This window comes from Dicentrarchus labrax, unplaced genomic scaffold (assembly GCF_905237075.1).
Source record: "Dicentrarchus labrax unplaced genomic scaffold, dlabrax2021, whole genome shotgun sequence".
Lineage (NCBI taxonomy): Eukaryota > Metazoa > Chordata > Actinopteri > Moronidae > Dicentrarchus > Dicentrarchus labrax.
In genome coordinates this window covers 3,481,855-3,497,565 of record NW_026136714.1, presented here as the reverse complement: position 1 = coordinate 3,497,565, position 15,711 = coordinate 3,481,855, and the positions used below count along the sequence as shown (strand labels likewise).

The following is a 15,711-nucleotide window of genomic DNA, read 5'->3' as shown; positions in this document are numbered from 1 at the left end:
ATGCAACGTGTCTTAATTGACTTGTATAAGTTGGACATACAACAGTGTGTGTTATGATCTGTGGGGGGAAGTAGAGAGCTGAGGCAGACACTAGATCCTGCAGGGGTCTGCAGGAGTAGCGAAGGGGCGGAGCTGGGGGTCTGGGCTTAAGGTACCAAATCCTCACTCGCAGACACAGACATCTCCTCCAGTCTGACTGACAGAGAGACGGGGAGGAGGGAGATAAAAAAAGGACAGGGTATGGATGGATGGATGTGTGCTGAGCGTGTGGTCGGACAACACAAACACACATAGTGCTGTTCTCGTCGTCCTGCAGCACCAGCTGAGCTGCTTTCCTCTCCGCACGTGCTGACCCCTCACTAAACCAACTGTCGCTGTACTGTCCGCACGCATGACATCTGATTCCTCCTACCACTTAAACCAACAATGTTCAGTCTCAGTGTCTCGACTTGTTTTTTGCACTGCACAATCTCCTCTCCGTTTAGGAACAGATCACATTTCATGCTGAATTTGCAGATGTGCTGAAAAAAGGGCACAGTTGCTTAATGCAAAAGAATGCTACAGCTCTTTTGTTTCATTTAATAGCTCCACAGTGAGTAGAATAATAACTGCACACAGTAAGCTAAACCTTAGTGTAAGCACAAAGACTTGGAGAGTGTGTTTTGCAGGGCCTCTAGTCCAGTTTCTGGCATGGTCCTCTGTCGGGAGATTGAAGGGGGCCATGAATGGGGAGTAAGTGAGCGTCTGCTGTTTTCCCAACAAACAGAAATTTGGGACCAGGCTGCAAAGATCAGCTAGCTAGCAAAGATCTCTCCAGGGGATCTTGACATACTAACAATCCCACCACCACTTCACCTCTGCTCCAACCATTTTCCCATCATCCTCTCTCTCCTTTCACAGGTCTGCTAATATTTACACAAGGTATTTACCCGGTCATTAATGGCGAGTTGAAGATGTCAGCGATCTTAGATAAATGCACTTTTTATGTATTTGTTAGGCTCTTTGCCTGTCTTCCTCCTTACAACGTTCTTTCATTCATCCCGTCTGGGCCATTAGGCTCGCTAAATTCCTCTGTAAATTCACCACTCTCCTGCTCACTTTCCTGGTCAGACTAATAATATATCTACCATCACTGCTGTTTCCAAAGGCTTAGGTACAAAACTGAATAATCTCTATGCTTCAGTGCCCCAGGCACGTCTGGTCCCTGTCTGTAGTTTAGTCCTGCTGTGGGCAGTCTGAAATCGGTTTTTAAAAGGTTTTTTAAAACATTGTTGTTGTTATAATGATGATAAGGATGATGATGATGCAGTACGGGTAAATCATGTAATGATAAAGAGTGTTTATCTTATCTACTAATTATTTGATGATTCTGCCTATTTACTTTGCACATGCCATTCACTTAAAAAGCCATGCATTCCTTTCACGATTAGATGCTGAAGAGCTCTCCGTCTCAGGGTCAGTGTTACTATATTTCAACACCGCCTATTAAAAATACAAATCACGATTCCAACTCTGCTGGTGTGACATTGTTAATGTCAGACATGTTACAAAACCTGGTAATCAGATGTCTGGACAAAGTAGATTTCCACAACTGATTTTCTGTAATGTAGATTCCAGCGCTCATTCTCACATGACCCTTAAATGGAAAAAGCTGTAAGTGTAAAAGGGCTTTAGCGCAAAAGGTCTGAAACTAATTCAACACAGAAGTTACGTCCTGTTATTTTAGATAAAACTGATGAGATTTGAATGCAGAGCGTCACAGTGCACATTGTCTGTTTCTGTGTTGTTCTCGTCTTCCTGTTGTTTTCCTCTTTCTGTTGCTTTGTTTTTGTGAGCATCAGCGGAAAGCATTCCCCAGGGATGCTGGATAAAAAGAAAAAAGGAAAAAATTCTTAATTAGGACCGTTACCTCCAGCCCTTCTAACTGATGGAGTCGACATTTCAAGTGACTTCTGTGAGACATATGGTCAAATGAGGAAAAGCGAGCACAACAAAAACCACGTAAAAACACAAACGCTATCAGACAAACTTATTCAAAGTCTCTTTGAAGTGAAATGCAAAAGAAAATAATACAATTTAGAATCTGTTTCATGAATACCAGAAATGTGAACTACATGGGAACCCACCACTTTAGTCCTCTCCCAGATATTAAATATTGCTGACTAGGGGGTAAGTTAGCAATTAATGAATAATAAATGGGGCGGGAATGCAACATTTTCATATCCTTTATAGGTCAGAGTGTGCTGAGCCAGGGCTGCTGGTACCGCTGGGCATCATGGTTAGATATTAAAGCATGGCGATCTCTATACAACTGTACCTCAGAGCCATGTCAGCTGCTGCTCCACCCACACTACACGCAACATTAACGACAAGCTGAGAGGGCATAATAAAAGTTAGTTCTTTCCTGCTTCTGCAACTTCTCCTTCCCATCTCTCGCACACTGTTTTTCGCTTTTATCGTTGCTCGTTAATCTTCACCCGATCATCCTTCCCCTCTTTGTGCACAGCATAAAGGCAGCATTTTTTGAAGTCTGAAACAACATCCTGTTAGTTTTCGCCCATATCTTCTCGCGCTAAGCAGGTTTGCGGGCGTTGATGACGGAATAACAACGCACACTCCACTGCCGCAAACAAAAAGAAGAACAACAACAATAGGGCAATTACAGACTGATGCTTCACAACCTCCACTTCATTCTCTGTTATCTTCATTATTCAGCTCCTCTTGAATCAGCTATTAAAGGTAATTAAGCGATTCATCAAGTCAGTTTCAATTACTGGGAGCTTGACAGCTGCAGATTACAATCAGTAGGGGTGAGGAGAGAGACGGAGAGAGTGAAAGAGGAAGGCTTCAAAAAAAAAAAGAAAGGACAAAAATAGACAAGAAGTACAAACAGATCAGGCAGCACCAAGATGGTCAGGAAGCGTCCCCGGGTGTCAAGACGTACTGTATCCACATAATGCTCAAGCTTGTCCAGGCCGTCTCCATGGAGCAACAGGCTTCATGGCTACCACCCACTCACTTAGCTTCTGCTCTGTCACCAGCTGGGGGTCTTTGACACTGCATCAACTACACTATCATTACTCTGTCATGGACTGGAAGGACTGTAATGTTGCAACAAATAATGAATAAGAAAAGCTCTTGCCATCATAATAGCAATCACGCTACTATAGGAATAAATTTGTGCTGCCTGACAAGTAGTGCCCACTCATAATAAAGCTCACGCATACTGTACTGTAGGATCATAAATGTTCTTACTAGAGCCCCTAATTTATGACATCCAGTCACCAGCTCAGTTTTGAAATCCGGGTGTGCGACCATTAGCTGGTCTAAGGACGACTTCAATTTATGTTTGGCTGATTAACCCCACTCGCTGCTTGCAGACTTATACACATTAGGTTAAAGAATAATTCATCTGGGAGGAACTATTATGTCTCTTAGTTGTCCATTAGAGTCAGGTTTACTACTGTCTTGATGGCTATCATAAGTCACCCAGCGCAGGTTGTAATTGCTGGACTAAATACAGGAGAATTGGCCATAACATGTATCTCATGTGGTATTGAATATCCAAAGGGACACCTTTATCCCTAAGGTTCCTTTCATCATTATATTAGCTGACTCCACAAGGTTACCTTGCTAATAAGTTCATTTTAGCAGGATATAGCTGTAAAACATTGGATTGTAAAGGGGACAATAATTACATTTTAAGTTTCAATCAAAAGACCTGATCGTATATTTAATTTCCCCCATCTCGTTTTTATTTATCTTCACACCACTTTTCATTTCAAGATGTGATTAAGTCCAAGCCAGTGTGAAGGTGAGCGCGGGGGAGATTAATGTGAGGAGATTTCCCATGAAAAATTATACACTTTTATGGGGTTTATTTATACTCTGACAGTGTACGTTATATGTTGGCATTCTATCACCATAGAACTTCCCGGGCTCACAAATTACTGTTGGCTCTAAAATGCATCTTCTTCCCTCCCTCCCATGCACTCCACTAATGCTTACATAATCTATTGGGTACTATTCACTGTAGAACATACTGAAACCATTAAATTCTCTATCTAAAAACAACTTTACATAAAATAATGATAACACAGACATAGTGCTGGCCTCTGTCTAAAAGTAACAAAAACACTCAGGTCCATCTAACCATAAACATAATCGAAAACAACAACAAGTAAACAGCTCATTTAAAAGAAGACAAACAAAGAACTGTAGCCAGCAGTGCAGTGAAAATACTAGCAGGAAATTGAAGCTCTCATACTGTATCCCCAAAACAATAAAAGGTCAGCCAAGACACCTTTCACACTCTGTCTTCTTTCTTCTCATCCCTCATTTTGGTAGGCTAGGTCAAATGCAGCTAAAGAAAACTCTCATAAAATCCCATGTTGAAGCAAACAATCAGTAAACACTTACCTACACCCACTTTTTCACAAGATTTCTTACCATCTAACAACCAGCTGCTTCCTTATCCCCGAGGATGTGCTAAGACACAGATTTATCATACAGTATGTGCTGCTGGACATTAACCTTTACATTGTCCTCAACTGAAAGGGTCAAAGAGGGATTTCAAAAGGAAGACATGCATTCACTAGATACTGTACATGCAGGGAGTGGATTTCTATCTACAGCAATGAGATGATGCTCAGATCCTTGTAAAAGGAATTGCAGTGTATTGGGGGATCCCACTAATCAGTTCTAAGGAGAACACTAATACCACAATCAGTCATGTGTCCCAAGGAGATTCGCTCCAGTGATCAATATTCCTGCTCATCATCACACTTCATCACTCACAATGTTGACTGATTGTGCAGACTAACAATAGAGGGCTCCAGCAGAAATTGTCTTAAAAAAGTTGAACCTGGCTAACTTTTACCACAACGAAATGCATCCAGCAAGGTGCTGTGTTAGCCAATCAATGCATATCAAGTATTCATTCTTGGTTTATTACTTTGTATCACAGATAGCATCATTCTGGACTCACAAGATCACAAAATCACAAAATCACACGAGAATCCATCTTGGCATGCCTTTGTGGCCAGTACAGTGATACTGGACCAATGAACGTCCTCTGAGGAACTACTGGCATCTGCTAGCATCAGTTACATCAGAACTGGAGAGTATTCCTTCATTGAACGAAGAGCAGAGAACAGCACTGAAGGCTTTTCTCGATGGAAAAGATGTTTTCACTCTTCAGACTACGTTATATGGTTTGTTGATCTAACTGGTTGAAGTTCGTCCGTGATAGACAGATGGTTCATCCAATCACCTGCCAAGTATTTTTCAACCGTCCCTGACCTTTTCCTAACAGTTTCCAACAATGACGGTTCTATGTAACAAACCATCTGGCGCAGTCATGTTTCAATATTTCTACCGTGAGGAGGAGAAATTATTGTTCCTATAATAACTTTCCAGAGTTGTAAAATCTTACCCCATAGCAGTAGAAATCACTATGCAGTGTCTTGGTGTCTGAAAAACTTGTTTTATGGAAACTGGACTGGCAACTGAAGTAACTCTACTCAATACTCAATATAATGATAGTGATAAATTATGATAAAGTAATTATCTACTGGGAACATATGGAACATTTATGGTGTTGCTATTTTTTAGTAACCTGCGCACGTACCCAGATTAGAGGAGGCCCTTCCCTCTGCGGCTCTGTCCTTCAAACCCTCAGCTATAGACAGCTGTTGTTCATGGTACTGCTTGGCCCTCTCCAAGTCCTGCATGCAGCGAGCAGCGTGACCCAGTCCTGCGTAGGCTCTCATCTCAATGGATTTTTCCTCCAGCTCCTGGGCGAGCTCCAGAACGTGAGTATGGTAGGACATGGCCTTGTCAAAGTTACGGTGGTAGTGGTAGGCACTGCCCAGGTTACTATAGGCCCGAGCTTCCTCTCGTTTATTTTCCAGGGCCTTGGCAATGCCCAGGTGCTGCTCATGGCATTGGACAGCATTTTCAAAGTCTCCCATGGCGATGTAGACGGCCCCCATGTTCCCCAGCTCGCGTGCCTCAGACAGTTGATCCTTGGACTGTTTGGCCAGCAGGACACACTGCTTGTGGCTTGCTAGGGCGTTTGGATAGTCCCCGATGGCTGTATATACATGGCCCAAGCTGCTCAGTGCCATTGAAGCAGCCTATGGATAGAGACAGACAGAAAGATAGACAGCAAGTAAGGAAAACAGCAAGGTAACATATTGTAGGCAAATGAAAAAAATCACAAATAGCCCCATTAATTATACCCACATTCCATCAACAGCGAGTCATTTTGTTGCCTTTGGATCACAGATTCTCCACCCACACTTAAACGTCCCTTTAGCCAGAAGTACTGTACATCAAATGGGGAAAAAAAATCTAAATTCACAATTCTCTTAGGAGGCTTACTGCTCAGAGACCAAAAAGCAAACAAAACCTGATTTGATTTCATCTTTGCAAGTAACGAGGGGGGTAAAGTGTGATGCAGATCAGCACAGCAGCAGGCTTGTTTTAAAGCCGCCAGTTTGCCCACTGCAATCACGTTTCATGGCGTGCCACCACAAATGGAACAAAGACACTGCTAATCAGGGGGGAGAGGAGAGGGGTTTTAGCTTCACACCAGAGCCATGGGGGGCCAACTGGCTGACTGACTGACTGCTGGCAAGACCTCTCAAGCTAAAAACAGCGAGAACAATATTCTGTATATTCTCATCCACTCTGTCTTTCATTTTCTCAAGCAGTGTCCACCTGTGAAAATAAAACTACTCTGAACACTGGCTACAACTGCAAATGGAGAGGTTTAGCAGTAAAATGGAGAGGTTTCACAAAATGCAGTCTTGACCTCATATGTGACACATTCACTGCAGGCTTATTACCTGTTTATACAGAGGGTAAACAGCTGGGAATTGGGGTCAGCTGTCTTTGTGTGAACAGATGTTCAATTAATCATGCAGGGCCAGCTAATAAAGCATCTCCTTCCTGAGGTCCTACTCTGCATCCTCCAGCCAGGAAGGGGGTTGGATGCAGGCCAGCAGAGAGGACAGACTGACAGTGAAGGCCACCGTACTGCCCATCTTGCCTAGCCTGGAGCCTGAGCAACAGGGGTGACCTCGGTCATCTCGGGGGCATTCAGAGTCCGACAACTGGAAAGTTGCATTCAGCTACAGTAAAGGATGAACTGTTCAGTGTGGTTGCAGCTGTAAGATGTTTATGAAATCAGTTTTCATAGCTATATGTTACAAAATGGCCACTGATACTTGAATTCGGTTTTAGAGGAGGCGTTGGCAATCCAATCTTAAATTTGAAAATTTACATAGATATTATTCCACAAATACATCAAGATGTAATTTAAAGGAAAGTGCCCGCAGCGAGCAGGAGATATTTTTACTTTGCTATAGCGCCACATAATGAAAATATTGAACCCTCTGAATAAATAAACAGCAAAGCACATTGGCAAGAAAAAATCAATACAACAGAACACTTCTGAAGACGCTTATAAAGACACTTTTCTTTGAATCTTTCATACATTCTTTTTCTAAACACACACATACACCCGACCTACCTATCTTTCCTTCATTTCACATAGCTGCTGATGCCTGGAACCAATTACCTGCTGACATAAGGACTTCCAGCAGTTTGCTCAAGTTTAAAGACTCGACAAGGCATTATACAGGCCCAGGGAGGCAATTACCTCCGTCACAACTGTTGCTGTTTCATGTTCCCAGATAGCCTATCTAGGGCTGCTCAATTACATGTGCCTTTTGAAGCTTCGCTCCATCTCTCCGACTCAAACTTCCACTTTTCTGAGCAGAAAACAGAGAGGATTCCTCATCTCTGTCTGTCTTCAACTGAGTGCAGAGGGAGAGACGGGGAGAGAAAGTGAGAGGGGGGGTGGGGGGATGTTGAGTTGAGTTGCTCTTGTGATCAGTGTCCCTCTAAAGTGAGACTGCAACGCTGCATTTTCTCCTCAGATGGAAGCCAAGATCGGCAGATAATGAGGAGCCAGCCTTGCTAGTCACAGAGGATGCACTGTGTTTGGCTCAGGGACAGACACTGGGACCGTATCTCTCTCACTTTTGACTGCAGCCCTCTCCCACCACTGCTCATTTTGACTCCCCACCAGTATCGCAAAAACGCATTCCGTCTGGGAGAGAAATAATTGCCCGAAATACATAATTTCTGCCAAATAGACTTCATTCTAATTTGATTCCATTTCTTTTCTGCACTTATCTTTCCTCCCGTCCTGTTCTTGCTCTCTCTCCCCGACTTCTCTCAGTCTGTCTGCAGAGTCAGATCTGATTGTGTTTACAGAGTCCAGCCCTTCTCCGGATGTGTGCTGATTTGATTAATCCTAACGCCATGCTTTATAAACTGTTGATAAACTGCTGGCTCTTATCAGCAAACACATTTTGCACCAAGGGTCTCCTAATGAAAGGTAAACCAGTTCTGCCTGGGAGAGACGAGAAAAGGAGAAGGGAGGCAGCAGGGGAGGGTTGAGATGACATGTTAATCAGAAATGCTTGGCTCCAACAACATTATTCCATTTTTTCCTCTGACAAGGACAGTGGTTTAGGATTCCTGGCTGATTCTCCTCTGTCAGCCTCCTCAACTAAGTATGTTTATATTCTGCAGCACATTAGAGAAATAGCAGCTTTCATAGCACATGCTAGAGGTAATGTATTGTACTTAGCATAATTAGCCCCTTATGTCATTTGGCAGAGCTGCTCTTGATGGCTGGGCCTGGTGCTATGCAAGATCTGTTACTCTGAGGCCACCACTTCAGTGCTATGTTGAGCTATGTGGTTATGCCTCTCCTTGCAGCTGTGTGAATATGCCTTTGAAAATCAAAAACCTTATTTCACTTTGGACCTACGAGCTCTGACATACTTAAAACAACCAAGGCTATCATCACAGACTGGCACAACTTATGGGACAAGCCTGGTCGTCATGGAGATGTAAATGGTTGGATTAGGTTCCTCATAGACGAGACTAGCATTACTATGCTCATAAACATGGGTGTGGAATCTCCTTCTGAGTGGACAGAAATAGGAAAACAAAGACACGAGTAAGTGTACAAACAGGTCTCCACTGCTCTGACATCAAGGATACTTGATTCTGTTGTTTCTCTGACTGCACTTGCTTGCTACAGTATTTCATTAGTGCTACACATCCCCACTCACATGGTTTCACTAAAGGTCTGAATATACTGCCAAATGGATGAGAACAACACGCAGACACCACGATTGCGTAGCAGTCCTGTTTATAATACTTTCTGGAGTCTGCTTGGAGGATGTATGTATTGGCCGTACAGGCATGCAAACCTCCTGCTTAATTCTACCTGAACAGACATTACCGGGGTGAAACCCAATGTTATAATAATAGTTTTATTATAGTGTAATACATGCAAGTGCACAAATTCTCTGATGGTCACACAGACACGGATTTGAGGTCATTCCAGAAAACGCAAAATATTTCCGTAATTAAATTTAGATTGTGAGAAAGGAAGAAGGAGGAGGTCAGCCTGAAAGACAGAGAGAGAGAGAGAGAGAGAGAGAGAGAGAGAGAGAGAGAGAGAGAGAGAGAGAGAGAGAGGCAGACCTGGGAGGTGTAAAGTGTTAAAGAGCCCACAGTTTGCCCTGTGTCCAAACGGCATGTCCTGCAGGAGAGCAGGGCAGCCACTACTTCAGTAAAGTGCTATTAATGGGATTATATGGGAGAGGAGAGGAGTCACTCTCTCTCGACAAGAGGAGATGGAGAACACGTCTGATTCCATTACCACAGAGGTGGGAACAACCCTGTATTTCACTGCACCAATACAGATGTTAGGCTATTAGTCTGGAAAAAACATTGCTTGCACGAATGCAGACGTGCACTAATCTCACTGGAATAAAAAACGCATGCTCTTACATTTCTATGTAATAACTTAATTACCATGTTTGAAATCACACAGGACTGAACAATATGCACATCTTGTTTTTCATTTTGCACATAGTTTTATACTGTTTTTAGCAAAACTGTTATCACCTTGTCAACCTCAGTATGTGTGGATGCACATGAGTGGTGGAGGGAATGTGTTGGTGTTTGTTTCTGTTCTGTCTTTTTTAATCAAGTTTCTAGATTTAAGTTTTTTTTAAGTTATTTATTGGGCCTTTTATTGGATAGTGACAGCTGTAGAGAGACAGGAAAGGTGGGTAGAGAGGGGGGATAACACAGCACACACACAATACAGCAGCAAAGGGCCGCAGGTCGGATTCGAACCCGATAGCATCACTGCTAACTTTTCTTATTTGCCAATAAAGCCTTTGAATCCTTTGAATATTCGAGAGTATAAATTTCACAGTATAATTCAACTATAAGTGATTTTAGAAGCACAGCACAACAAACACACAGTTATTAAATAAATAAATCATTTTCATTAACCGGTTAATCATTTAGTCAATAAAATGGCCAATGCAACTTCCCAGAGCCCAAGGTGACATCATCCAATTGCTTGTCTGACCAACTGTCAATAACCACAATTTAATTTTTTCAGTGTATTCAATCTTCATTTCAAGCAGCTGGAATTGGAAAATGTTTGTCGCTTTTTGCTCGATAATTGACTAAAACAATTCATCAGGCACTTGATCGGTTTTCCAAATAGTTTTCTGTCAGTTGACTAATTCATTAATCCACTTTTAAGCACTGAAATCCACCTAAATTGATTAAATGTTATCAAGGTAAAATATGTGTGTGTCCAAAAGCTCTATACAGCATGTACTGAGTGCAGAGTGCTATTTAATAGGCAGGGCTGAACTACAGAGAAACAAACAAGCCACTGTGATACCAATCACTTCAAAAAGATGACTCATGTGACTGAAAACACTCGAGCCCTCCATACAAACACACCACACACACACACAAACAGCTGTCTAATTAAAAGGCAGTGCAGAGGGAAGGTGAGGAGGACCATGCACCAGTGTTTCCCTTAACGAGCTGGGCTCAGGCAGCAACAGGAGCTGGCTGGCAGGGAACAGAACCGCACACTGGAGGGAGCGGGGTGTGGGGGAGTGCAGGGTGGGAGGAGGGGGGGGCAGATAAAAGGCTACGGGAGAGATTGTGTTTGAAGGATGAGAGAAGAGAATGCTGGAGACATCCCCAGGGCGAGGATGTCTTTAGATCTGAATTCACCTGCAGCGATGCATTTTGACAAAAAAGGAAACATCTCAACTGTAATAAACTCAGAGATGGAACAGGCCAGTCAGAGAGGCTCTCAAAGAAGCTTGAAAAAAGGATTTCTGGAGGTGCATGTTCTTGTTTGTGTGAGCATGTGCAAAATAGCATGTATGTGCATGTGTGCATAAATGAGAGAGAAAAGGGGGGAGTATGGAGGAGGCATGCTGGTGATGTCGGTGTAGAGGGAGGGGGCGGGGGTGGATATGATAAAATATTCAGCTGGTTTTATGGGTGTATACTCCATTCTCTTTCCTCGCTCGGTGTTTGCACACAGATATGGTTCCTGTGGGAGCCACCATTAGATCAGCCAAATGACTGCCTCTCTGCCATATCAAAACCTTCTGCTTTTTTAAGCAGGCAAATGCAGTGCTCTGCCAAGCGAGGGCAGGTACAGCTGTGCCTGACTGCTCTCTTTTATACACACACTCAGGAACATACATGGACACACACAGGCATGCACGCATACACACACACACACACACACACAGAGTAAGATTCAGTAGTCCACAGTGGCTGATAAGAGCAGCGCAGGCCAAGTTCAATTCAACTTTGCTTCCTCTGGAGCCAAATTATAGAACCCTTTCTCTTCACCTTTCCAAGTTTTGAAATAATATTCATGAAAGTCATAACTATTGTTTCCAGAATCACAAATCAATGCAAAACAGGCCGTGTCCTCGAGTACACCTTATTTTGGAGAGCCTGCTTATGAAAAGGCTCTGTTTATTTGTATCAGAAGGCAACATACACACATATCGTTTGTCTAATCAATCATCAGAGCTAATCTGATCCAATTAACGGCAATGAGATACCAGTTGAGCCACTTGTTTCTCTCTGACCTGTGTGACCTCCAGCATGTAGATAAACGACGCCAGCGGGCCTGTAGGCTTGATAATTCCTTTAGCCTTCACAGGACACGTTCACAAAGGATTGATTGTCACTAAAGGTCAAGCTATGGGTAAGGGCACTCGTGACAGCTACTACGTTGTCTGTTAGTCTGTCTGCTGCTCAAACGGTCAGACACTCACTCACACACACACACACACACACATACTGTACGCTCAGAAGCAAGCACACAGACACACTAACACCCATGCAGCATTACATGAAAAAAGCTGCAGTGCAGGAGATGCTTTTGCAAGTGAAAAAGCAATTTCTTTTCTAAGCTGTAGGTAGTCTGTGCAGTGGTGCCAGGCAAATGGTGGATCATTTGTGGTTACTCCAGGGTCCCAGTATACATTCACTCACACATCCTTACACAGAGGCACAAAGTAATACACAAATATACCAAATGTATCCCAGAGCTTTGCGGTTTCTGCCTGTGTGTGTGTGTGCCCTTCTGTGTGTGGCCACATTTTTGCATTTGCAAATGTATTTGTGCATTTACACTAGGGCATCTATGCTCTATGTGCTTGTGTGTTTGTCTGAGGCTATATTTTGCGACTTGGTGGCAAACAGGCAGCCGAGAGGAAGAAACACGAGAGGCAGCGGATAAAATTGGATCTGACAGTCTCCATTGGTGTCGGTGGAAAATTTGACTGTTCCCTTAAAGTGGTGTGGGGGTTTGATATTTCAAGCTCCCTCTCTCTGACAATACGCTAGACAAAACAAGGTTTACAGAATCACCAAATGTTAAGTGAGGAAAAGAGAGGGAGGGTGGCACGGTAACTGAGCAGGAGCTTGGCTCCACCTTTCCAGCCCCCACAGCCCCCACCTCAGTCGCAGCGCCTGTCCCCTGTGACAGGATGTCAGCATTGTTCAAATGCAAAAACAGCCCTCCTGCCTTCTGATATAAACACATGAATCTTAAGTCTGGTTGAGGAGGAAATTGAAGAGGTGGCACACCAGGGGAAGCGGGGCACTGTGAATGAATCTTAATGTACTCTAAATCAGAGCAAAGCCTTGAAGGGCTGCACAGGGCTGCTGTTTATTTCTGTACTAAAGTCAAATCTCCACGGGCATAGCTGTGTGATGCCTGCTGGTGCAGGGAATCAATTCTTGAGAGACCTTGTGGTGACAGAAGGGGAAATCACAGTGGTGTTTGAAAGACATTCCAAGAGGGGTTTGAGGTAAACATTAAGGTGTGCCACTTTGCAAGGCCTCGAGCGAGGGACAGAGCAGAGAGTGACGCATAATGCTGTAAAGAGTGGATAACTCCTTCTTTAAACCCTAATTAGGGGTTAGGAGCAGTTAAACTGACACTGCTGGATGTGATCAGAAATGTACTGATCAACGTCGCTACCTGTTGGCAGCAGGAATCTTTTGAGCCACAGAAGAAAAATAGAGAGATCCAAAGGATAAGCAATACAATCATGTTATATTAAAAGGGATGCAGCATCTGATAACACAACGTCATTTTCAAAGTCTATCCATTATAAGCTAATTTGCTGTTGTTATGGCTTGCTGCTGGGTCGGAGGACACAGTGCCAAATATAGCATAGCTTGCAGGCCCCCACTTGCATCAGAGTGTATTCAGCAGGAAGCCGGGCAGTCAATCCAAGGACGCAGGACTCCAGGGTTATTCAAGGGCGTTTTGGAGGCCCAGGGATGGGAGGCGCTGTCCCTGTCAGCCCACACAGCTGGACAAATCAGGCTTGACATATAGGACTACATAGTCCAACCCTTTTCAGTGGTACACAAAAAAATTCATTTGTTAGGCGGCAGAGGAGAGGAGAGGAGAGGAGAGGAGAGGAGAGGAAAGGAGAGGAGAGATAAGAGAACACAGGTTAAGGTCTGAGGACCCAGATCAATACGAGCCGGCCAGAGCTGTTACCTGGAGCAGCCTGACACAATGAAAGAAATGAAGAGTGACAACCAAATGTCCAGACTCTCAGCACCTCACCGTTCTCTTTGAGAAGGGAGGCAGAGCTTTTGTGCCGCTCTCCTCTAATCCATCTGCAGCAGCAAGTAACTCATGCCTGATGGGTTTAGACCAAATCAGATTTCTGTGAAATAGAAGGATGCATGGCCGCTTTCAATTGCTTTGTTTTTAAGTGTGTTTTCTTTTGCGATATGTTAAGGTGAGCATCACAAAATGACTGTGAATCTAAAGTAGATCGCTGTTGAAAGAAGTACAGAGAAAGAACTGGTATAGGAAACAAGTTCAAAGTGTTGATAAGTTGGCTGAATCCACTCTACCTTCAACGCTCTTTCTTTCTAATAACTAAGGTCTATAGGTCAGTCAGTGTGCGAGCGTGTGGTTTTGAAATGAGGAAATTCACCGCCTATCTTGTTTGATTCAGGTTGACCTATTCCCACCTCTGCCATCTCAGTATCAGGTCAGCAGCAGTGAAACAGAGGTGATGTGGCTGTTCTGGTTCCTGGTTAGCATAATAAACTGGCGACTGCATCAAGCCAGAAGGCTCAAGTCTCTCTGTGGTTTTGCTTTAATTATGAGTTAGAAACTGTTGTTCTCCTGAGAGTGAACTGGATAAATGAACAGTGTGACTGTTTGGAGACACCCATGACAGCCTTTTTACTGTACACAAGAGAAAGAAACCAAATTATGCTGTCAAACATCCATTTACCATCAAGGGACTTAAAGCTACACTCATTTATTATTTTTATATTAACAATAGGTGAAATGACTATGTGTGGAAGGTTCACTGTTTTAGTTTTTGAGTTAGTTCTGATAAACCTACCGTACACCACACAAATCAAGTCGGAAACCAGCTGGTGCCACGGAGTGAGAAGGAGAGTAAATATTGGACTGGGTAGATATTAACGCATTACTTACTCACAAAAGTAGAAGCTGATCAAATAAGGAAGAGAAATGTTATAGCTTTTGTGAGGGAACAGTTTGAGTCTACACATATATGTTCCGCATGCAGAGTAAATTCAAAGACAGCACTGTTGACAGATGAAGGTATACCTGATGCATTGTTTACCCCACCAAGTGCAGCACAATGTTTTCTTCTATTCAATCCTATTCAAAAAACATAACTCCCATCCAACCAATCTCCCATCTCTCACCTGTAAGTTAAATAGCCAGCTCAATCATGCCTTATACTGACACTTGTCATCATGCTCTGAAGTGTTGGTCGAATAAATCCACAATGACATGCAGCTGAGAGAGCGAAAGAAACCTCATTCTACCTCCAGCCCAGCAAACAAACCATTTAAATCCCTTCCTCCCTCTGTGCTTTTCTTCCCCAAATGTAATTACAAGCCTGGTGAGGGTGGCTGCTGCGGCCTGGGCAGCCTGTAGAACACAGCATCTACACCAGCACTTGGTGGTATCAAAAGACTAGACTGTCCTTCCAAAGCACCTCCGCACCTCACTGCTCCATAGACTGTGAATCCTCCAAGCTACACCAGACTAACCCCATGCTTTCAGCACCACTGGATCCTTGGCTTTAGCTCCAGGCGGACAGAACTGGTCTGACTGATAAAGACTAAAAAGAGGATCTCACTACTGGGCTGTATTATTACAACCATGAACACATTATTCACATATGCGCACATACACACACATGCACAAAAAAAAAAAACGTGTGCACACACTACCTCCCACTGTGGCAGAGATTT

General features: G+C 43.4%; 1 protein-coding gene across 3 annotated transcripts in view; it reads right to left on the bottom strand.

Moving 5' to 3' along the window:
* The window catches only part of LOC127376114 (tetratricopeptide repeat protein 28-like), a 164,074-nt gene that overhangs the window by 30,562 nt on the left and 117,801 nt on the right, over positions 1-15,711 (bottom strand). For all 3 annotated transcript variants that reach the window (XM_051422708.1, XM_051422709.1, XM_051422711.1), the window contains one exon: positions 5,630-6,137. In XM_051422708.1, the coding sequence (XP_051278668.1) occupies positions 5,630-6,137 (508 nt within the window). The remainder of the gene's footprint in view (positions 1-5,629; positions 6,138-15,711) is intronic.